The sequence below is a fragment of the Ooceraea biroi genome, chromosome 1 (assembly GCF_003672135.1).
Source record: "Ooceraea biroi isolate clonal line C1 chromosome 1, Obir_v5.4, whole genome shotgun sequence".
Taxonomy (NCBI): domain Eukaryota; kingdom Metazoa; phylum Arthropoda; class Insecta; order Hymenoptera; family Formicidae; genus Ooceraea; species Ooceraea biroi.
This window is the reverse complement of record NC_039506.1, coordinates 10,285,421-10,308,721: the sequence shown is the minus strand read 5'-3', so window position 1 is coordinate 10,308,721 and position 23,301 is coordinate 10,285,421. Positions and strand designations below refer to the sequence as shown.

General features: G+C 42.7%; 2 protein-coding genes across 3 annotated transcripts in view; one reads left to right on the top strand and one right to left on the bottom strand.

Annotated features, from left to right (window-relative positions):
- LOC105286692 (E3 ubiquitin-protein ligase MYCBP2) overlaps positions 1-23,301 on the top strand; it is a 161,624-nt gene that overhangs the window by 9,080 nt on the left and 129,243 nt on the right. The gene's annotated exons all lie outside the window — the stretch shown is intronic.
- Positions 268-17,859, bottom strand: LOC105286690. 2 transcript variants are annotated; one of them, XM_011351818.2, is made up of 4 exons: positions 17,761-17,859; positions 11,041-11,807; positions 3,062-4,150; positions 2,846-3,002 (listed from the first exon to the last, which is right to left on the bottom strand). In XM_011351818.2, exons 2-4 carry the CDS (start codon positions 11,251-11,253, stop codon positions 2,988-2,990), a joined length of 1,317 nt encoding a protein of 438 aa, XP_011350120.1. In that variant the 5' UTR covers positions 11,254-11,807; positions 17,761-17,859; the 3' UTR covers positions 2,846-2,987. The 2 variants fall into 2 exon arrangements, with proteins under 2 accessions (XP_011350119.1, XP_011350120.1); XM_011351817.3 differs by having other exon boundaries at positions 268-4,150.

The window sequence follows — 23,301 nt, the reverse complement described above, 5'->3', positions numbered from 1 at the left end:
TCAACCGCGTATTTGAGCGATAATAAACGTTAATCATATATAATTCCTATATATGATCATACTAAACGTATAAAAATATTTCTACATAATTTCTACATAAAATATGGTTAACGCCTTATTTATTTATGCTACTATATTCAAAACAAATGATAAATTAATTTTCACGGATGTATTAAACAATATATACATACCGGGTAATTGTGTTAAAGAGATATTAGCACATTAGTGTCTCCTTGGGTAGATTGAACAGTCTTAATGCGATTAGCATATTATTGGTATCATCTTTATTTCTTCGATCGTTCAATGCGAAACAAATTATACAGTCGGCGACTGTAGTTATATCACAGTCTCACGATTATAATTATTATAACTATACACGACGTTACAAACTGAGATTTTGTTCGCCGCAATGGCATAATTACACACGTATATACCAATACATACCTGCACACGTCGCGATGTATTAGACTCTGATTTTTCGATACGCTGATGTTAATAGGACGTATTTCTCTTATGTCAGAGTTCAAGATATTATATATAAGAGGTACAAAAAATTTCGAGGTTCAAGTCTGTTCTCTTTCGAATGTTCGAGGCATTGCTTATCTCTGTTTCAAGTACTTTGAGTGCTCGGGCCTTGTGCTCAATAAATTAATTCGTTCATACGATACGTGACGAGATTTCTGACAAAAAAGATTTTATTTCACTGTTTTACGTAATTAGCGAAGTATCTTCTTATGGTTATCAAAATATTAATTAATTGTCGCAATATATGCCTCTTCTTAATTGGAGGGAAAGGGATAACGTTTATTTGCATTCATCAATTGTGGTTGAGGGGAGCATGCTCATCCATAATCAGGTCCTTTAAAATGGTTTTGTTACACGCAGATTAAACGTATCGAAGAATATCGCTATGACGAGATGTACATTTGAAGTAGTCGTCGTTTGGTTCATTAGTTTCGCTAAAACGTTGTATTATTAACATACAGCATATCCTGTAAAACTATCATAACTTTTGATTGCCGACATTTATTTAAAATCAAGTGTAAATTATAGTAACAATAACAACAGTTTATTGCCAAGTTCGATATAGCAAGCATAAATAAATACATCGAGGATAATAGAACAACATATAATAACGAAACGATAAATGGATTTTACAACGCGACGCACGTAAGAATTAAACTTATATCGGTTTCCTATCGGACAGATTTTTTCTTTCGCAAAAATGTGTATAAAAAGTGGCGAATCTATATTTTTGGGAATTTCAAATTAACGTTTCTCTTTTAACAAAAAATTGAAAACTTAGTTGGACAGAACGACTGTGTAACGAATCGTTATTTATTTACCGTTTAAAAAGTTAACATAAAGCACTCGTGTCGAAAAAAACTGTTTTAGAAAAAAAATATAATTAATCTAAGTTTCTCATCTCAAATAATGTACATATATATCACATGTACAACAAAATAAGTAACATAGCTTTTAATTGAGAAAAATAAACGGGGTCTACATGTTACATTTCATTTGACTGATACATGTCATTATCATGTCGATAGATTCGCCACGTGTGAGATGTAAGACAGGTTTTTGTCTTACTAAATTGATCTTACCGGTTTATTTGCGAAATGGTACATCAGCTGTCAATCTTTATAAAAATGATAATTCTGGAACGATTTTGATATGAAAGCTTACAGCGAGGTATTGTGCCTCTGTCTGTTCACTTTGTCCTCGTTCGAGAGATCAGAATTTTTATGGAGTGGTCACGAATTGTGTACGACACTACTCCAGGAATGGCACGGCTGTCCGAGCGAGCGGTCGTTCCATTATTTGGTCCTTTTATACCGCGATTTTCGCTCAAAACGCTCACTAATACGTAATGTCACGTCGATAACCGGTACTATCGCTATCGATCGATGAACTTAAAGCAACGGGAGTGCGAAAGGTCGATCCAATCGCGTATCTTACGCAAGACAGCGAGTTTAGGATTTTCTCTACACAAGTTATGCTCTTATCGCTCTCTCTCTCTCTCCCTCTCTCTCTCCCTCTCTCTCTCTCTCCCTCCCTCTCTCTCTCTCTCTCTCTCTCCTCTCTCTCTCTCTCTCTCTCTCTCTCTCTCTCTCTCTCTCTCTCTCTCTCTCTCTCTACCTGTTTTCTAAGCTGCATCATTTTGACAAGGTTGCTTCATATTCAACGACATACTGACTCTTTCTCATTTTCTTTCTCTTTCTGCCGAAAGATATTTAATGGTGAACTTAACTAGCAGCGACAACCCATTACCCGAATCCACGACTTGTTCTGAAAAAAAAACTTTCGCTTTGATCATTATGGAACGTTACCGGCTTTCAGCCTCGTTTCATACGAGGAATAATCAACGGATAATCAGCTGTCGCTCGTGATATGTGAATGGAAGCTTACGAACTGCGTTGTACTAGGAAAGATAGTCGATAGTTAAATTAAAAAAGAATGGGACACGTTCGGGACTGTGTACGCTTTGCGTTTTACTATTTTCCCAAGCAGCAACACAATTTACACAAGTTCACATGCGCGCGCTATTAACGTCCGAGAAGGTTTCCCTTCGTCGGGAAGGTTCCCCATCACATTCTTCGAAGAACGATCTAAGTTTTTGCTCCTCTTTACTGGCGCCGATCGTGCGCCAATCGCACAGCGTCCCTCACAACTCTCACAGTTTGTACACTCGAAAGCGACTCGACGTTTCCGCCCACTCGAGTTCCTCCTCAGCGGGAGCGACGAACATAGGCCTCTTCGTCGAGACGCCCGGGGCGTCTCGTTACAACTCGGTCGTGAGCGGCTCGGCTTTCTCGACGATCACGTGGAACTCGGTCTCCCGGTACAACCTGCCATCCGGTACCACCATAGTTATCCTACTGTCGACCGGTGCGCCGGACGTCGCAGCTTCCCTGCCGATCACCCCGTTCTTCTTCGAGACGACGTCAGGTGCGTTGGTCGGCACGCTGATCCACTTCTTTCGGTTATTTCGTCTGTGTCTACGACAACACCAGACGATCAGACACACGCACGCGACCAACGCGAGAATGGCACTTACGCTAATGAGAATGACAACGAGCATGGAACCACCGAGTGAGCAATGACGCGTCTCATAATCGGCGAAGCTCGTCGGCACACCGTCCTCCAGTCCACCGTCCAGGCACAGGAAAGTCTCCGGAGTCTCGCTGATGGCTTCCTGCGACTGCGACTGGGGTGGCACGAGCGAGTTTTGCCTCGCGTAGAACCGCGAGTACACGTTCGTGTAGTTGAGCACGTTGTTCCTCCACACGGGTAACATTTGGCAGTCGCAGGGCTGTGCGATCAGAAGATTATCGATCTCTACTCGGAAGCTCGTGCGGTCGAACATCAGTGAGCCCTCCTCGAAGCTGCTCACGCTGTTGTTCTTGAAGATGAAGTCGTGCACCAGCGACGACGATGACGGCGGTCTGTTTTCGCGATCCGCGCGGATACCCAGATAAGCGCCCACGCTGATACTGCCGAATGTATTGTTCTTGATGATCACGGCACCACGTGCCGTCACGTCGAACGCCTCGCTCTCCAAACTCTCGATCACGCAGTTCTGTATGGCCACTGTTCTCGGACTCTTCATGATGAAAGCGTTGCTCCTCACCACGCCCATTTTCACACCGTCCAACATGAACTTGTGGTAAACCTCGATGTCGTTCATGGTGCGGCTAGGTATCTGATCGCCGAAGGTGCCGCCGATTACGTGCAGGTAGCCAACGTCGAACTTTTTGAAGGCCTGCGCTTCCGTTGTCTCGATGTGGCAGTTCTCCAGTCGCAGAGTGTCCGTGTGAACCAGATTGGCGAACGAGAAGGCACTCAGCTGGCCGATTCGCACGTTCTCGAACGTGATCGCCTCGACGTCGCCGCGAAACACGAAGCTCGGCATCACATCGATGCTGCTGTTCCGCACGGAGATCCGCGTGCGCGCGCTGTGCGACGACAGCTCAAAACTCTGCCTGACCAGAGTCAGATTTGCCACGTTCACCAGATCCACGGATCGTAGGCCAGTCATCGAGGCCAGGCTGGAGTTTGCGAGAATCACGGACGAACAGTTGCTCACCACTATCCTGCTGGTGTGCGGACTCAGTCGTCTGTCCCCCTCCGTCGTCAGAATCAATTCCTGTGAATTGAAACCATTTTTCATTAGAGCTTTATTTCATTACCGCTTAACTCAATCTGTATATCTATTTGTATTTGTTTTTCCACATGTTGTAGTAATTTAATTTTGTTTATACTTCCATGTAAAAATGGATTGTTGGATTTAAAATGGGACACGTGTAACTATGTGAATTTGTCTCCTAAATGCAGATTAAAAGCAGTACCGCACTAACAATAATTTTAAATTATCTTTAATCTCGAAATGCAAACACGGGAAATGAGAAAATGTTTTCATAAAAATAATCAAGACGAATAGGGTGATAAGATATTCCCGTTGAGACATTTTCGACTCAAGGAGAAATGATCATAGCACTCGAATACAATTTGCTACAACGCAATTCGGCGGATCTGGGGGAAGTCGTAACAGGGGTCGAATAGCCGTAATTGCAGGTCTAACTATCCTAATTATTCGCGACGTGTGCGCGCCCAGTCTCGCTAATTACCGCGAATAATGTCGTTATCATAATCACGAGGGGAGGGCCGACAGCTAAATTTCGCGGCGCAACTATCGCTCCGTCTTCCTCGAGAGATGCATCGCCGAGATCGCCAATTTAGACGAAAGTCACGTTCTCTGCCTCTAATCAGCCTTTTTATTCTATCGACTGTTTACGCGGATTTACATGGACCTTCGTCGGATTTTCCGCTGTGACGCGCGCTAATACGTGTTTGCTCTTGCATATGAATTAGATGACTGCACGCGGGATTATCTGATCCGCATGAACTCGTCACATGTCTCGCACGTAAACGATACTCCTTGATATCGAGACGCGGTCGATACGGAAACTGTCCGCGTATATATTCGCGCGGCGGATGGAACCGGAGGAGGAGCGATAATTTTGCGAAACTCCAAGTGTGCGATACTCGTGTATCGAGCCAGCATCGAGCCATTTGAACATGTTGCTCTCGACATACACTATTCGTCGTCTCATTTATTCGTACCCGCTGCAACTTTCGTTGCGATGTCGGAATGTCGCCCGATAACGCTCGACGTCTATTATATCGAACGGTCGATCGCGAGAAACGCCTGTCGCGGTTCTCCGTGGCTTTGATTGCTACAAAGGGGCCGCCCGAGATATCTCGTGTATACGCCGCGCTCCAGGCCATGCACGTTGCTCTCATTAATTATCACACTCTTGCGTCTAATCGATCGAGTTCCGAGAGAGAGAGAGAGAATGATGGCATGTTTTTCGTTATTTTTGTAAACTAAACATAATTTTTCGTTTCGGCGATTTCGAGATCGCTGAAAATAAATTTTCAGCTATGAAATAAATTTTCATTGAATTAATCTCTCTTCCTATAATACGTTGGTAAAAATAAAAGTTGGTATAGGGGAGTGATATATCACATCATATGGAGAATTGTGATCTGACAATGCCGTAAGATACGCGAGACGAAGTGTTCATTGAATGGTAAAAAATAGAGAATAAAAATAAAAAGGCGTGAAACAGACCGATGAAAGAGAAGGAACCTTTATGCCATTCTTTCCCAGTCACTGTCGTTCTTACACATTACCGTCTTGCTTCCCCTCGTTCCTTCCTGCCTCTGTTCGAACTTCCTCTTTTGTTCTTGTCCCATTGTCCACGGCTACTTTTGGACGCACGATGTCGACCGGAGATTATCAAGCAACGTATTGTACCTGTCTAGTCTGAACTAAAATCTACCTTTTATCGCTCATATCTTGACTGGGAAATTTACAGACTGGGGATTTATACGAAAAATACTGAAACCAAAGTTTCAGCCTTCCCCAACACGGAGGGCGAAGGGCCTCGTAGAACATTGTTCAGAAATATTTCGCGTCGTCTACTTTAAGTCGTTACATTACGATAGAGGATCAGAAATGATTAGCTTCAGGTCAGACGAAGAGTTCAACGTGACAACTTTTACAACGCTTTCTTGAGAAGAAGCAATTACAGATCGAGAAGTATAATTGGTTCTTCAATCGTTCGATCGACTCGTTTATCCAGTGTATTCGATGTATCCCGAAATGTACATGCATCCCAAAATTTGTAAGTAGGTGGATAGGATCACCGTGAACCGAGACGTGTCGTAACTCAGTAGCATCGGTTCCCTGAGGGAATTTGAATTTTATTTCACGGGAATTTCGCGCGGCATTGGAGAACGCGAGGAAAACGGCGCGATCCAGGGAGCAAGGAGCACAACGACGTTTTCCTCCGACCTTCAAACAACGCACTTTTATTCCGCTCGTAGCTTCTGCTTTACGCTTCTCTATGAACGTAGACTCTCTGCCGGTATTCTCCGGATATTTTCACGCATCTCGTCTAACTCCGTACTTCTTTTTCCCTCGTGCCGTGCGAGAAGCTCGTCGATTACTACCGGGTGCGATCCCCAGCGGGAATTAAACTCGAGCGCATTAGTTCGCCTCGAACTAGTTTTCCGGCTTTTTGCATGTTCGCCGCGTGACGTTCTCCCGGATCTGCGAATTTGCGAGGAAATCTACGCGACAAGGTGCGCCATTTCATTGAACGATAATTCGAGAGGGATCACGGCAATCTAATGTCGATTACGGTGGTAATCGAAGGAGTTTCACGTTCCTAATCGATTGGGAAAATGGTTTGAGAGCTCGCTACGAAGACATTTCTCCAAATGAAAATAGAAACGAGATTGGTTTAATGGGTGGGATTAAGTCTCATTGGGGACAAGCGCACGCGCGATTGTCGCATTCTGCCTTCGTGAGGAGAGAAGCGAGACGGACGAAATCTTCAACGAGCTGAAACCGGAAACGCGACGAGGAACGGAGAGCGGCAGAAATGGAACCGAAAGCCTCTTTTACGAGTCATAAAGAATTTACGCGTACTCGCGACCGCGTCAAATTCATGTGCGAGAGTCCGCGCTGTTCGAATTTTCTGCTCGTGCAGAATCTCTATCCGCGCTTGGTAATTTCAAGCGCGGGAAGTGATCGATGCGATTAGTTCCGACTAATTATTCAACGTTGATGTTGCCTAATTATGACAAATCTGTCGATGATGCGTTGTTATCGCATTTCCGTTTTAATCATGCGCTTTGCATCGGGGTTGCTTTTAATTTATGGAGATATTTCCCCCATCCAGTGCTTTCACACAAAGTACTTAATAAATCTCCCCTCGTAATACTGTTTGTTATTTGCTGGTTATTAACGGGATAATCGCAGCGTTGTTCTGCATGGTGGCTCTCGAGCTCGTTTCACCGTACACATTTTTATCCACGGTAATTTTCTCTAGACGAATGGTACGGCACTACGTTGGTCTCCGACACTGCCATTGCCTTCCCATTTTCCGAGTATTTTCATAACCACGCGTCTTTTCCTCGTAAATGGCGCTCTTACGTTTCGGGAGGTACTTACGGCCGTTACTTTTACACCCCTCACCAATTTTGTTTTTTTCGTCATTTCATGTCTTATTCCATCGTCTCTCTTGTTACGGCTAAGCGAGTAAGTTTAAGGTCGCGTTCGCTAAAAGGCTTCCTCAATTATTTATTCTCTTAGTCAATTATTCAACGTGCGACCAAGGACTTTGTACCGTTTGCCGGAGGATTCACTAGCGGCCCTTCGTTGTTTCACAAGGGTTTTAGAGTATCTCCGATTACTGTTAAATCGGTCTTATTTTATTAACTGCTTTAACTGGAATTCAAATCTTTAAAAAAACAGAGCAGCAAGTAATCACGACCGATGATTACTAATTTATTCTGTACAGTGTATTTCTGGTTTTTATAGAGCAAGCTGCTTTACATTTAAAATGTGTTTTTTTCTTAAAATTTATATAGATTTATAGATTTTGCGAAAATAACGAGACAAACATATAAATTAACTGCAATTGTGTTTCTCATGTCTTTTTTATTCGTGGATTTCTATTTACAAATTTGTTTCGCGCGCGTATATTCGCGCATTGTATATTACTAATCCATTCTCTTTCTCCTTCGAAATTTATGATAATTATAACTTTTTGTAGGAGAAACACGCGTGCGACGCGAGGTAAATTGAGATTTTATCGCTGATTATAATAAGAGCGATAATTAAAATGTCTGTTTGCATTAGAATTTCCTGTTGATTGTATCTCTTTGTGTGTCCTCTCCACGTGATTATAAATTTACTTTACGCGCGTGATATGTCATCGGTGGTGAACGGGGAACGCGTTTTCGACTAATTAGCAGCGCTTGAGAAACTCAATCCCGTCTCGAGCAATTTACATTCTTTATCGTTAGTGCGCCACTTTTTTCTCGTAATTCTCATTATATCAGCCGCTCGACGATAAAGTCCGCACTCGATTGACTTTTTGCTCGTACCCATGCATGAGCACAAGGTCGTCGAAACTGGTAGTGCAGCAGGAACGCAGATGTCCAGCGACAGATCGCTTCTCGCGAGCTTAAAGTTCGCTCTCTCGCTCGTGCTCATCTTCTTCCGGCCGGTCGTTTCGTCACGCGCGCGCGGATTTTAGAGATCGGGTTTATGGTATTGTCGAATCGCCAGCGTACGGCATGCACACGCTTCTCGTGCACAAAGAAAGCTTTATTGCGGTCAATAATGGCAGCGAGGAACGCTCGCGCGAGGAGACACAGTAACATTATCTTCTTCATCCGGGCGACTCGAGCGCAGTTGAAATAACGTCGTTGCATCGCGAAATATTTGCCCGCACTGCGTCCCGATTAAATTCCCGTGGCGTACTCGACGCTCTCTCTTTCTCTTCCTTTCTCTTTTGGTCTTTCTAGCTCCGTGCGATGAATACGAGACTCGTTTACGTATGCGGACACGATGCGGAATTATTCCCGCGTGTGAAATTGATAAAATCTCGGAATTTTAAATCAAATAACATGACGGACTTTAATTGTTGTAACCGGACGATTGTTTTATCTTGTCGCGTAATCGTTAAGCGCGGATATATATTCACCTCTTTCCCTCTTGAATTGCATTCATTAGCTTCTTATCGTGTTACTTCAACCTCGCGTTACCGCGCGCGCCGCATTCTTTATCGCGGCGGGAAAAGACGGAAGTCAGGGTGGCGGGAGCAATGTTCGCGGCCTGGGGTGTAACAGGGGTGGAAACTCTCGCCAAGTCGAATTTCAAACTCTCATCATCGCGGGAGAGTTTCCAAATTTATTCAATAAATTTCGACGATGGAAAAAGCGATGGTACTCCGCATTACCGCATTACTCCGTTCCTCTCCACACCGCCGTACGTGCCGCTCCGGTTCGATTTAACGAAAACCGACGACTTCCGGTGCTTTAGCGCGTGACGTAGGAAGACCTCGTTGGTGCAGGAGGTCCGCGATTCTTGTTTCAATGCTCGTTATCGCGATATCGCGATGCGATTATTATATGAATCATTCGCGCCGCCAGCGCGAGCTGAATACGTGGATGGATGTTCCTTCTTGCACCGCACCGGTGTTCGTTTAATATTGCCGAATGGCCGGAAGCGACGGAAATGGAACGAACGGCTCGCGTGATCATAGATCGCCGAGGGATCAGTCGCCATTTTTTCCCGCTCGAGCGAGCAGGGTACGTAGCCGCCTGGGGATAAAAACGAAACATTTACGAGGGGGTGGAGAAAGATCGGCGGATCTATCCTCCCTCGCGTAGCTATCTACCTGCCTGCCTGCCTACCCTTCGCCCTGCGCGACCCTACGCGCGATTTGCGTAAACACACTCTAATTTATGGGGATTCTAACCCCTGCGTCGCGGTTGGCACCCTCACGATTTACGAGAATCCCCGTGTAGCCGTGAGATTAGGTTCGTTCTGGTTGATCATTCTCTCCCCTCAATCTCTTTCTTTCTTTCTTTCCGATATCTCTGTTGTCCTTGTCCCGCTTTAAGAGCGGCGAAGCGAGCCTGGGAGCGCGATTATTACTTTATCTCGATCTTTGTTGGCGCAACCTCGGGCGATGCGCGGCGCCGAAGACGTCATTGAGATCCCGGGGAAACGTTTTCTCTTTCATCGTATTTTTTTTCTATCTTCTAGCCCTCTTTCAACCGCGGGAGAGATCGGGTTTTACGATTTCGTCGTCGCACGAAGCTACCCGCGATCCCGCCTCTTTATCTCCCCGTTGGGTAATTCGCAAATGGAATAACGTCCCTCGCGGAACAAAGGACGGGCAGACAGAACCCCGTGTCGCATTGTCTGAGATTTTTCGTGCGATAGCGATAGCCTTCGTCGCGGTTTCCGCACGAATTCGCGTTGGGGACGCGCGCGCGAGATCTCTTCTGTCGTCGTTCTCCGGACCGTTTTGATCGTTTAAGGTGGAAAGCCGACGAGAAAAATCGGAAACGAAGATCGGACGACTCTCACTCGACGAGGCAACGAAACCATCAGAATGAAAAGAGCCGAGTTAACCCTTGAACCCGACCCTGAGGCCGAACGGTCCTACTAAAAAATATAGGCCTATAAAGTTGCATTTTCATGTTGAGACCGCAAGAAGAGGCGTTTTTTAGAAAGGCGCTAATAATTTTTAAAAAATAGTAATTATCTCTTTAAAAGTTTGGTTGCGTGTTGCATCATATCCTATTGCGATTATAATTTTATATATACACGGTGCATGCAAAGTATGCATTTGAGTTTATGTGAAGATCGAGTTACACGTTTTCGTTCCTATCGAACAATCGGGTTCTGAGTTAAATACGAGTTGAACTAGTTAAACCTGCGAAAAGAGGAAATATACCTTCTTATCTCGGAGCTGAAAGATACGTGACTAGAATTGCCTTGCTGATAACAGCAACGATATTTTTTTTATTCGCTATCTTTTCTATATATTTTATGTAGTTCTTGGTGTACAAGTTCGCACGAAGGTGGTCTATCAAGCAAGGAGATTAAATCGAAAATCGATTGTCGCAACAAATACTTATCGGTGATACTTGCGCCAAACCTACCTCGCCCTCCTCCTTGCAGTCGCAGGTCAATCTGCCGTAGTGGTCGCAGGAGCAGGGCGGATAGTCGCACCTGCTGGTCGAGTTGGTTAGGACGCCCTTGAGTAAGCTGCTCCAGAAGAGTCCTAAGATCACGCTGCTTAACACGTATCTCGTTGCTCCCATTTTGCGCCTCTCGCTCGTTCTCTCTCCCTTTCCTCTCTCTCCCTCCGTCATGCACTCTCAAAGGGTTCTCTCTTCGTGTTCCGCCGCTCCTTCTTTACCACCGACTGTTTTATGCCAGACCGGCGCCAGACAATCCCGCGTCGAGCCGACCACGAGATCGCCCCGACATGTCTGTGCTTGAAAACCGCCGGATCCGACGCTTTCAATTTTCGCTCCGGCTTGCCGTGCGATTAAATGGCGTCTAATCGCGCTTAATCCTACTTGCACCACGAGAAGCTATCTCGATCTTGTCGTGGTACGTAACACACGCCACGCGACGTTACGTGATTCTGGCTCGGTCATAATCCGCGCTCGGTCTCCTGCTGAATTCATTGCCTCTCGATGATGATCGTTCGACATCGGTACACCTCTCACGCGAATCGCCGATTCGGAGAGTCTTTTGCTACGGCGTTCGTACTTCCGGTAGTTCCCTGCCGGGACACTGACGCGATCCAATTTCGTTGGTGACAGCGTGCGACCATCTCGAACATCGCGCTCCCTTCGTAGAATTCTGCCGTCAGAATTCTTTTTCCCTTCGACACAATCTTGCGAAAGCGGTCGTCCGTCTGTAAGCACAGAGAAATTAGAAAATTTCGCTGATCTCGCGTGAATTTCTCGTTCGATCAAATATTTTTATATTTAAGTATCGACTGAGCACGTTTATTGCGAAGCACTCTTGTCTCTCGTATTTCGAGCGCGTTCTATTTATCGTGGAAATTATGTCTCTCTGAACAGCTCGCGATTTTTCACAAAAAGATATGACGTGACATCGATCGATAATCTTTTTGTTCCTCCCTTTCCTCCTTCACAATGATAAGTGCCACGCTACGTTATCCGGTTCATTATATTGAAACGAATGAACTGTTGAAAGTGCCGCACGATACTGCTGCATCAAACGACAGTGTCGTAATATCCGATGATGATAATCCGCGATCACTCGGCTACTCCTCTCGCTATATACCGTTGCGTGACTAATCGTGCCTACATTCCTGCGTTATCAAAGTGCTCTCGCTTAATATGACGTGGTTCTGTTTATCGTACAAATATGTCAACTGCCGTTACACTGTAAACTTTTCGCGTTAGCGTTCCGCGAACACGTTTCTCGCACTACTCACGATCGTTTCGTAACGCTAAGAGGAAACCGTTTTATTTGGCTGGCTGCTTAATCCTAAACTTGACTCTAGTTAAAGAAGCAGAATTAATCTTATCTTGCCAAGAAAAATAAAACCTCGACACAGTTGATAAAGAATTTAAAAGTGGCATAATTTTCAAGAGTACACTGAAATAAAATGGGAGATTATTATAATAAATTGATAAAATATAAAAAATAATAATTTACACAATTTTTAAAATAATTTATTATGAAATTCATGCGCAGAATTGAATGTTAAATATTAGCTTTTACTTAATCATGGATTTAACTCTAGCATTGCGATGATAACGGACACGAATATTATTCATCTCAAAGTTATATTCACGTATAATCCGCATTTGGAAATTCCACCAGTTAATAGTACTTAAAACTTAGGAAACTGTCGTTACTGATAGTGAAATGTATCTTTGATGTCTTCCTTTTCGATGAAGTAAAGTTTGCTCTATTCGTCTAGTAACAAGAAAGTGAAATAGCACGTTGGGGGCGACCGAGATCGATAGACGTGAAAAGAGTATCGTGAATGAAAGGCAGTTTCCACTCAAAGGATTCGAGAAGAATTTCGTTTTATGGTGGAGTCCTTCCAACGGCAACCGCTCGAATTTCTTTCGGTCTGTTTTTCAGGCTTGTTGTTCCACTTTCGACCAACAGATATCTTGCTATTAACATAACACTCTTATTAAGTTAATTGCCCCGTTAATTTAGTGCTGATTTATTCTTTATTAATCGATTTTACTGATTGAATTTCATAGCTTCCGAGTTCTACAGATTATTGTTGATTATGTACGCTTATATCTGTTGTTATTCTATAATCTATGAAGCGTATCAGATATCATTATCCTCATCGGTATTTCTGTTTGCAATAATAGAGATATTATTGCATGCAGAAATACATTGTTGTATTAATTAATCGATCATTTTGAATTAAAAAATTTTTGTCCTTGGCGCATCTCTCGATCGATGACGAGAGAGCAGGTGCGCACGATCATTCGTGCACGATTAATTGACTGGTGCAGGTCTCTGATCGGTTCTCATGGTGACTATAACGAATAAGCAAAGCTCGAGAAGAGAAATAGAGTCAGAGAGTGCACATGCCGGAAAAAAGGAAGAAGGGGACACTCGGGAACGGTAGTTCGATAATAGAATCGATTCTCGGTGATGAGGACGAGATGAAGCGGATGTCGAAGCAAATTATTCCTGCTCTGTGCGGGCTTGCATTCGAGCGATTGGACGATTAAACACTTCGGCCCGTCTGATTTACACCTCGTTAATGGATATTCATATGTAAGAGTTCAAGGGACGGAGAAGGGAAATTCGAAATCGAAGCGTATTTATCGTTCCAGAAATGCGGTCGAGCGAATAGCATCATCTTATCGATCTCTCCCGCCTCATCTTCGACACGCGACAAGACGATAAATACGAGACGAGAGGTGAGGTACGTGTAGGAGTAAATCGTTTCCGATTACGTGACTCTTCCTGTCGTTCGTAATGCTTCGTCGATTCATCCCCCGACGACGCATATACATGCGGCAAGTCGTTCGACTTCTCGCGCTCTACTCGGCTAGGCGACTCCACCGGAATACCGTATGCGATTCCTCGTGGTTGCATGCAATTTGAGGAAAGGAGGAGAAAGGACGTTGATGATCCTTCGCGAGTAGTCCAGCACTACCCCAATGCCCGTTCCGAGACATTCGCCTTTATTCCTTCGGCAACGTCTTATCTTCCCATCCACTTTATCCTTGCGACTTGTAAAAATTGCCCGCACCCTCCCAGGAAAACGTTCGCAGTTTCCATAGACGGCGATAGCGATAAACGGGGAACGCTGGAGGAGAACCGATCTACCTTCGTCGTGTATCACCCCCATGGAGGTCCTGCGGGGAATAATTTTTTCGTACTTGGAGCTTAAGATCGGATTTAGGATTTGCGTTTCGCTCGATCGCGAGACAGGAGTTAATCCGCCGATAATTTGACGAAGGTTTTGTCCCACCCTCTCGTATCTATTTACAGTATAACAAATCTGGTATTTGTGCCCGTGTATATGTAGTAGGTAAATGTTGAGAAAGAATGCTTCCTTTAATGAAAAATTGCTTTTCGTGTTTGTAATTTTTTCAGACTATATTTATATTAAAAATAGTAAAATGCAGAATATTTATATTAAAAATAGTAAACTTCGTAAGCAATGTTGCGAATACACACACATCGATCTTTGCGAATAATATTATTAAAAGTCGTGAAATAGTTTCCTCAGCTTCTACACTTGAAAAATCTTCACTAAACTGAATACAAAATTATGCAGAATCTCGGTTTCAAAAAATAAGTAATTATTGTTTGTGCAAGGAAGACATTCCTTCATTAATCTTAACCAGCTGTTACAGATTCTAATTATCGATGCAGCCATTTGAGCTAACGTTTATATGGGCGTAATGAAATTTCGGTTTATATCTGAACTAGTCTTGTGGTACCACGTGCTGCACGTTTGCTAAATAGTTTGAAAGCTATATGCAATGTACCCATAGCGGAATATGTATCTCATTATAATGAGGGAACAGTTGGTTGAGTTTCATCGCTGATTGTGACCCGCTTCGATCGCTCATGTATTAAAATGATATGATTTGAATAAAGTCGGCCGCCATTAGAAGCACTCGTGACGCGATTGACGAATTAATGCGGCATCATAAGAGAGGGAATACACTGCGCTATATACACTCAACTATGTAGCATTGATTATTGATAAGTTCTCCCTCTCTCTCTCCCTCTATGTATGTCGCGTTTAGCTAATTCAACTGAAGCGTGCGAGTATATTCGATCGTTTGGCGTTTAATTTTGCATGGCTGCATTTTGAAGTTTTAGCGAAACCATGAAATTGCCGACTTCATTGCACTTTTATTCCTACGAACGATGGAAGCGTGTTTTTTATCCTGATTTTTTTCCCCGATAAAATCGATGGCAAAATAAGTTCCTGGAAGGCAACAATCGCGTAATTCACTATACTGTACAATCATTCGAACGTAATAAAATAATTCGATAATCACTGCAGCCTCAATACCCCTATTTCATCTTATTGATTTCACTCGACGAAGAATTATCTCTATTTAGCAACCGGGCGATGAATTAATTATCTGACAATGTTCCTTAACTAGTTACTGACGGACGGGTCTGTACGCGTTGCTGTTTTCGAATACAGCTGTAGATCTCGCGGCTCATCCCAGTCCAACGTTTACAATGACCGACCGAACGAGCCAGGATCGAACTATCGTGTTTGTAACTGTGAAAAATAAAATCACGTATGTCAAGCGATACAGTGCGTCGTAACGGTCCGATGATTCTGTTTGAATAGAACACAGGTTTCAACAGCGGCGCGTCTCTACCGAGTTTCGCGCACTTGCTCATTTCCATGTTTGTTACGGTAACGAATGACGTTGCTCTCGAACGTGCACGCAAAATATTGGTCTTGTTCGTTATCGATATCACAGTTTTAATACGGCACCAACTGTTGACACGCTGCAATCTACGTTTCAGCAAACTCGACCATCTTTCCTGAACACATTTTTCTTTGTGTCTCCCTCCTCCCTCCCTCTTTCTCCTCTCCGATAATCCATCGTTCAATCTAAAGACTATGCTCAAGCTGGAAGATAAATTCCGGTTTCAGTGATCACTGATTTCACGGTTTAGCTACAGCGAACGTGACGAATGGAACTTTAAAAATTGATTTTTATCCGTCAAGTGATCTTTCTTGTTCAACTCGATAATCGATTAGAAGAATAATTTAAATTTAACGGTAACGTTGCAAATCAGAGAGCATTGTGCGATTAAATTTCGCTTTGATTAGTTCAGTAATCGCGAATGTCTCTTCTCTCTTTTAATCGTATTTTATCTGGATGAGAGAGCAACCGTTAACGATCAATCTTTTCCAACTGGCAATATCTTTGACGTCTCGGTTTAATCCGATATGCGGCGCATAAGTTGCACCGCTGCGGCCCTGCGGCCCCGTAACTCAAGTAACGTTATTCATGCAAGGTAGAGAGCAATGCCGGGCGGAATGTTTAGTCTCGCGGCATTGTTTTCAATTTCGAGATAACAGTAGGCGAGAAGGGTAAGCCCGGCCAAGAGTTCTCCAACGTTGTTACGTCACGAGCCCTTAGACGTATGAGTGTAAATTCCCTTTTTTCCCTAGTACTTTGCGGTACCGTCTGCGAGGACCCGCCTCAGATGCCAGAACTCGGGACGCGAGTATGCAATTTGAGTATATTTGACATTTCTCGCGTGTCCTTCGAAATTATTGACAACCATATTATTCTTGTGCAAGTTGTTTGGGAAATTCGCCAAAAATTCATTCTTTTTTTTCACTTTAATTAAAGGAAGTACTCTTCCCGTTAAACGCTTTCCCTGAATTCCCCGTGTCATTTTGCGGACACGTGTATTCACGTGTACGTGTTCTCGCGGAGCTTTTGACAGGCAATCAACGCGTTTGACATACTCGCGCGATGCGACAAAGCTTCGGACGGCGATCTCGCTCGCGTGACGCGACAATTAAAGCATTCCTCGCGCGGCCAGCGGCATTCTTTTCTCGGAGCAGGGTAGGACAGGCTGTAGCAGTGAGAAACGGGCAATTAATCGACCCTACAGCTGGCACGGCTGTAAAAGATAGCGCGCCCGCACTGCGCGCCACGTGGGAAATCAAGTATTACGGTCTCACGATGATCCATTCGGCCCTCTCGAGCCTCTCTCGAGTGCGCGATCGCACGAAACAAATTCGAACGACGGCCGCCGCCGCGATGGCTAGACGGAACTCCTCTTCATCACGCGCGATGAGGACGACGGCGACGACGTTGGTGGTCGCCGAGCGAAGGCGACCAACTCACGATCCACGGAACGATCTGGCGTTTTATTTTCGCCGATCCGACCGTAAACGCGTTACTCGTGCCGGAAAAAAAAAGCGAACTGCGTGTGACTCCGACGCGTGATGCAGCTGCCGCATGACGTCGGCGTTATGCAACGAACGCGTCGACCGAGGACGTAGTTTCGCGCTGACAATCCTTCCAGCGAGAGGAGAATCGTTGTGCAAAGCGTTTAAATGTCCGTTAACGTTTCCGCGTTAACGGACAAATCTCCCTCGCATATCACGCGAGCGCGTGAATCGCACTAATCGATACCGAGAGATTGGCGTGTAGCTGTCAGTATCGGGTGATTATATATTTCTGAGCTATCTTTCATCCGGTCAGAATCATTTTCTTCACTCGCGGGGTGTCAGTGTCGGCACGAAACACTCTTCTGTCAAGTCGAACGCCGAAGGCGTTCTCTCTTTCTCCCGAGGACACTTATAAATGCATGTACATGCTCATGTCGAAGCGACTGACTCTCGAATTTACCTTAATCACGCGCCCGAGCGAGCCCACGACGCGTCATCGTCGACGCGCGAACAGCGACTGGCCGCCTTTCGAATTCGCGGCTGGTTTGCACCTCGGCGACGGTATCGTGCGACACGAATACTCTCTCTCTCTCTCTCTCTCTCTCTCTCTTCCGCCCTCGCTCCCGTTCTCTGTGTGTGTCTCTCTCTCTCTTCTTCCCTTCTCCTACGCCACCTCCTCCCGCTAGAGTAAAACGCATCCCCACCGAGCTCGACGGACTTCCCTCCCTCGACCGGCACTCAATGCGTTCTCCACTGCGTTGCGGCGCATCTCCTCGTTCTTCTTCTCGGTTCCCTTTTACGAAAACGCCACAGCTTCCTTCAAGTGTTATTCGCAGTCCTCGCATCTCGAGATGTGCGTTGTACGTTAATTACACTTTTATTTTTGTTATTTCAGAAATATCATTACGGTCGTCCGTAATTCGGCAGAATTGTGAAAATGACGCTAATGGAAGCGCCAAAGGTTGCTTCTGCGTATTTTTTCTAGGCCTAGCTGTCGCAATTAGATTCATGGTCGATAGACCGAAGTACCGGGGCAAGTGGAGGGATACGATGGCGGAGCACATAGAGTTCGGGTTTCACCAAAAGCATCCTTTAACTACATTTGTCTTCTGTATCCATTTTCACGCTTATCTCGCTAGGTATCTGCCGTGCGACCCTATTCGACTCTTTCGCCGCCTTACGGTTGCAAACTCTTTATCAGTCACGACCGATAAAGCGCGGCTGATAAGGCCGTTAAGTCTCGGTGCTTTGGCTGCCACGCTCGCATCTTTCTTTCGTAATGGCAAGGAATTTATTTTTATTATCAACCTCCACAGAGAGAACGCGGCAATATTTTAATGTACCGTTTGCTAAGGTTCATCATTGCGGATAAATGTATTTTTATCTTTAGAAAAAGATTAAATATTTCTCTTAATAAAAAATTTCTTTCTGCACACCTTGATCATTTATTCAGTGTTTTGTTTGTAAATGTGATTTGGAGTGTGAGTTCTTTAATTATGTATTATCCGTTCGCACTTTTATATTTGTCAGATCGCAGAGACGAGATATTTAAATGAAGTCGGAAACGACGCTTGAGGATCTAATAACTGCTTTGAGTTATTCAGGTTGACAGCTCATGATAAATTGCTTGTGATAAAAGCGTACCGCCATTTCGTGTTTTGATGTTCATTTTCTTTGCATGCAAGGGATTTCGTAAATCTTTAATGATATTTGAGAGTACGTATGATCTACGAAGAATCCCATTACTAGCGAATGAATCTTTAACATTGTAAACACAAAAGACAAGATGTCATCTGTCCTGCGTTAATTTGTTTATAAATTGCAGTCAATTTTCAGTTATTACTTATCAAGGAAGCAAAACAACGTGTTTTCCGATATAAATCGAATTTTTACCAGAAGTATCAACGATGTAGTGGAACCCTCTTTAGTTGCTCGTGTCTAAAAATTGATTTCGCCATTTGCTTTTCTGACAAGATGTCACGGAATGACATTGCGACGCTCTAAAATCCGTACGACGGCCTTCAGCGAACGTAACTGCTTCTGTTATATCGCAATATTTTGACAGCCGTGGATTTCGGGACATTGGATTTCCGTCTTGTATTGATTCGCTTCGAAAATATCAAATGAGAGCTTTAAAAAAGAACAAATAAGTATACAGTGAATGCAGTGAGCCATTGATATGTTTAAGTAATTGTATGACAGTTACGTTACAATAACTTTAATTTCGTTAACAATAATTCATCTTGATTGCATTTATTAATAGTATCGGAAACATGTTTTCGAGTGAAATTATATTGAATAACGTATAATTTTAATAATAACAAATGCATTTAGTTTCTTCAATCTTTTATTTCTTTTTTATTCGTTTCTGTGGTTCGTTCTTTTGTCATACATTATTAAACTTTGATTATGTACGATGAGTGACGAGACTTAAATTTCGAAGCAAATGAGGCAATTTATATATAAAAACTAATAACTAGTAATTTAGCGAATGTGTGCTACGCATCGACGATAGGTGTAATAGCGAACGCTCATAATTGGGATAATTTAGAATATAATTTATAATTATAGAATATATAGAATATAATTTATAATTATGTATTGAATGAAACGGCTTTGATAGGGGTATAATTCCTGTGAGTGCAGATTTCGATGTGCCGGTCGGCCATATGATAATCGTTTCTATGTTTATTTGCGACAATGGAGACACAACGATTAACGACTGCGTAGCATGGAAAATTGATCTTATGAATATTATATCGGTTTCATGCAACGTGCCACCGTTCGCTATTCAGCAATGTATACAGCTTCATTGAATTACGCGTGTTTGAATCTCATTTAGTGGCAAGTGTGTTCAGCTACCTCGTCATTCATAGCTCGCAAGTCATCGCTTATCGTTCGCTAATGTACACGCGGCCTTACACTTGATACTCGGTTTCGTCTCCATACGTGAGGCATGTCTCGACATTACACTGCGTCGAAATCCCCGACCCGAAATCTCACGCGAGAGATCGCGTGAGTCAACTTTTCACCTTCAACTTTACGAGCACCCCGGCGGATATCCGATAAGAAACGTATTTCGATGATCGATTTGTCGCAATGTCGTCCGACTCCGTTTTCCGTCTGACCGACGTTGCTCTTGCGGTGCAGCCAAACGTCATATCCCACGAGTAAAATATCGAGAAGCTCGCAATCTGACTGCCGTTGAAGATTAATCGTAACCGTGGCTACTCTCGATAGATTTTCCAATTTCGATATGACGTTGAAAAAGTAGCGCGACTCTGTGTCGCCCGTCAGCCAGCTATGGAAATGCACGCTCGAGAGAACGAAGGGTATTAAGTATCCTAAATTGCTAACATTCTCTCGATAATAATCTCAATTGATTGTCAGCTTGTCGTTTCGCATGACGTATTACCGGTACAGACCGATAGTACGCGATCGCATTATTAATTCTTTGTTTCACCCAAACTGGTGATTAATTGTCAGTATGCTTGACCTACCTAGAACGGATTCGATAGGTTGATGTATCCAAAAATATTGTAATTATTTTTATATGAATGTAGAAAATGTGTTACACAGAGTGCAATTCTACAACATTATCGATCTTTTTGGTAAATTTTCTTGATATTTCAATGCTTGAATGTTCTTCTTAGTATCTCTCTTTAATTTTCAACGATCTATGATTTTACTTTTTCAAGTATGCATTGGTAATTGGAAATCGCTTATTTTTATTATCGTGACGGTAATATCTCGTCTTTTATAGACCTTCGTGCCGCGGTGTCATTAAAAATGCATTCGTCTAGTCGGTGTTTATATTTCTGGAGAAATGCTTCCGTCAGGTCGACACAGTTCTGCGCTTTCAATGTTCATATTAACGATTTCTTCCGAAGTGCTTTACAAATGTTCATGCGTTCCATACTAGGTTTCCTTGAAAAAAAGTAATAAAAGGAAAAGATAGTCAAGCCTACCATACACCATTGTCATAAATTCAACAAAGAGATGGCTTTTTGCGAGTAGATTCTCGCGAGAAGGAAGAAACGAAACGCGCGGCTGCGAAATGCATCTCGTCGAATGGAGCTGCATGTGAAAACGCTTGCTCGTTTGCCGAGTCCTTCGGAATGCATCTGGAAATTTGTTTTACCACACAGTAAAAACAAAAGTGTGCGTACCTTGTCAAATGGGAAGACTTTGTGGTTCGACGATGAAAGGGGTTACGCATGAATGCTACATTTCTACATGTCTACAGCGAATGCAGAGGCAGGAACGCACCTGCGATCAGAAATGGACGAAATTTTATTTTAATAATAAATAACGAATAAAAGAAGCATGCGAGCGTTTGCTCATGAACCATGCATAATTTTTCCAATGAATACAAATCTGTTTGAGTGCTTGCAAATACAGAGTTATTATACATACATTAGATTCAAAGTTTTCTCAGTATTTCAATTGAAAGTAGATCACTGTTAAGAGGAAGTAAACTTCTGTTCTGCTGGAGCTTAAAAGCTATTCGGTCAATCATTCGACGTTGTTATTTTAGTTCAGTCACTGAGGAGGAGTGCGAAAGCATTAATTACTTACACGTCAGTAGTTTGTTCGCAAATAGCTTTGACACGAAACAGTGACTCACTGAAGCAGCTTCAATTCAGGATCGACCTGCTACATTTCGATCTGAAAGTGATCTTACCATTTAAATTCAGAAAGTAGAGTGTGCATATGCATGTTCAGTAATTTCTTTGTAATTGCAGTCCTAAATTTGAGATCAACTTGATTTGACGTTCCAGTTTTTGATAATAACAAATGGGACAAAAATATAATCTGTTTGCAAATTTAATTCCTCGATTCCGTTTGAAATTGGATCTTTCAGTGTCGCACTTGCAAGCGTTACTTGGTTGCAAGTTCTGTTGGATTTGAAAAATAAATAATTTTTCTGATTAGATTTATATAAATGCAACTATTTATTAAAAGATCAAGGTTGATGTAATTGTATTATAATCGCTCACACTTCATCCAGTATAAATATTTCACTGAAGCAATAATTTCGTAACAGAGTTTCACGTACAATTTGTTCTTTTAATTAAAATTTATAATTTATATTTCCGTATCTGTTTATTGTTGTTCATTGTATAAATAAAATTGTGACAGCAACAGCTGTTAAAATATTCACTTTATCTGCAATGTCCGCGATAGAAATTATTTTTACAAAGTTATTTTATATTCAGTTGAAAAAGATTTGTACTTTGTCAAGAATGTTTTATCAAGGATTTATTGCATCATAAAATATTATTAACAATGTTAATAAATAACTGGAAATGAAATGTAAACAATACAATAAAATTTGTATCAAACTTATAGTTGCATCTAAAGCTAATTAGAAGAATTATTTGTTTTCTTCAAATTTTGACAGATTCAACAGATTTTACAACTGGGTGGCAGATGTGGGCTCGGAGGATCTGATTTGAATCAAGCGGAATCAGTTGGAGGAATAGATTTGCAGATTCGTCGTAGCTTTATTTGACTCTGTAATCTCAAAAGTTTGTGTCAAATCGATAAAAATATTCTACACAGATTCTTTACAGTTAACAGATTCATGGTTGCACACTCGTTCGAGAATTACTTTCTGACTTTAATTGGTAGGACTATTTTCTTTTCTTGTTTCAGATCTGTAACAGAACGTGACCGATCCTGATATGCGATTGTTTGGTGAGTGAAAAGATTTAAGGTGACGGATCTGAAGTCGGTGCAATTTATCTTGCTAGCTTTACATTTGTTAAAATTAATTTTTATACATGCGAATAGTTCGTTATATAGAATAGTCTGTTTTCTGAGCGAAACGCAATGTAGAAATTTATCCTTCTGTTTGATGATGAATGTTTGTCAAACATTTATATCTTAAACGTTAAGCTAAATAAATTGCGTTCTGACATAAATCTGTTGAAAAGTGGATATCGCGTCGTGAGTAAAGTACAGTGTAGTACTTTGACGTAAAGTGAATTACAGTGCT

Coding starts and splice junctions, on each gene's coding strand:
- LOC105286690 (XM_011351817.3), bottom strand. CDS start 11,253: ATGACGGAGGGAGAGAGAGGAAAGGGAGAGAGAACGAGCGAGAGGCGC. Junction 4,151..11,040: donor ACTGCAAGGAGGAGGGCGAG/GTAGGTTTGGCG, acceptor TTCAATTCACAG/GAATTGATTCTGACGACGGA.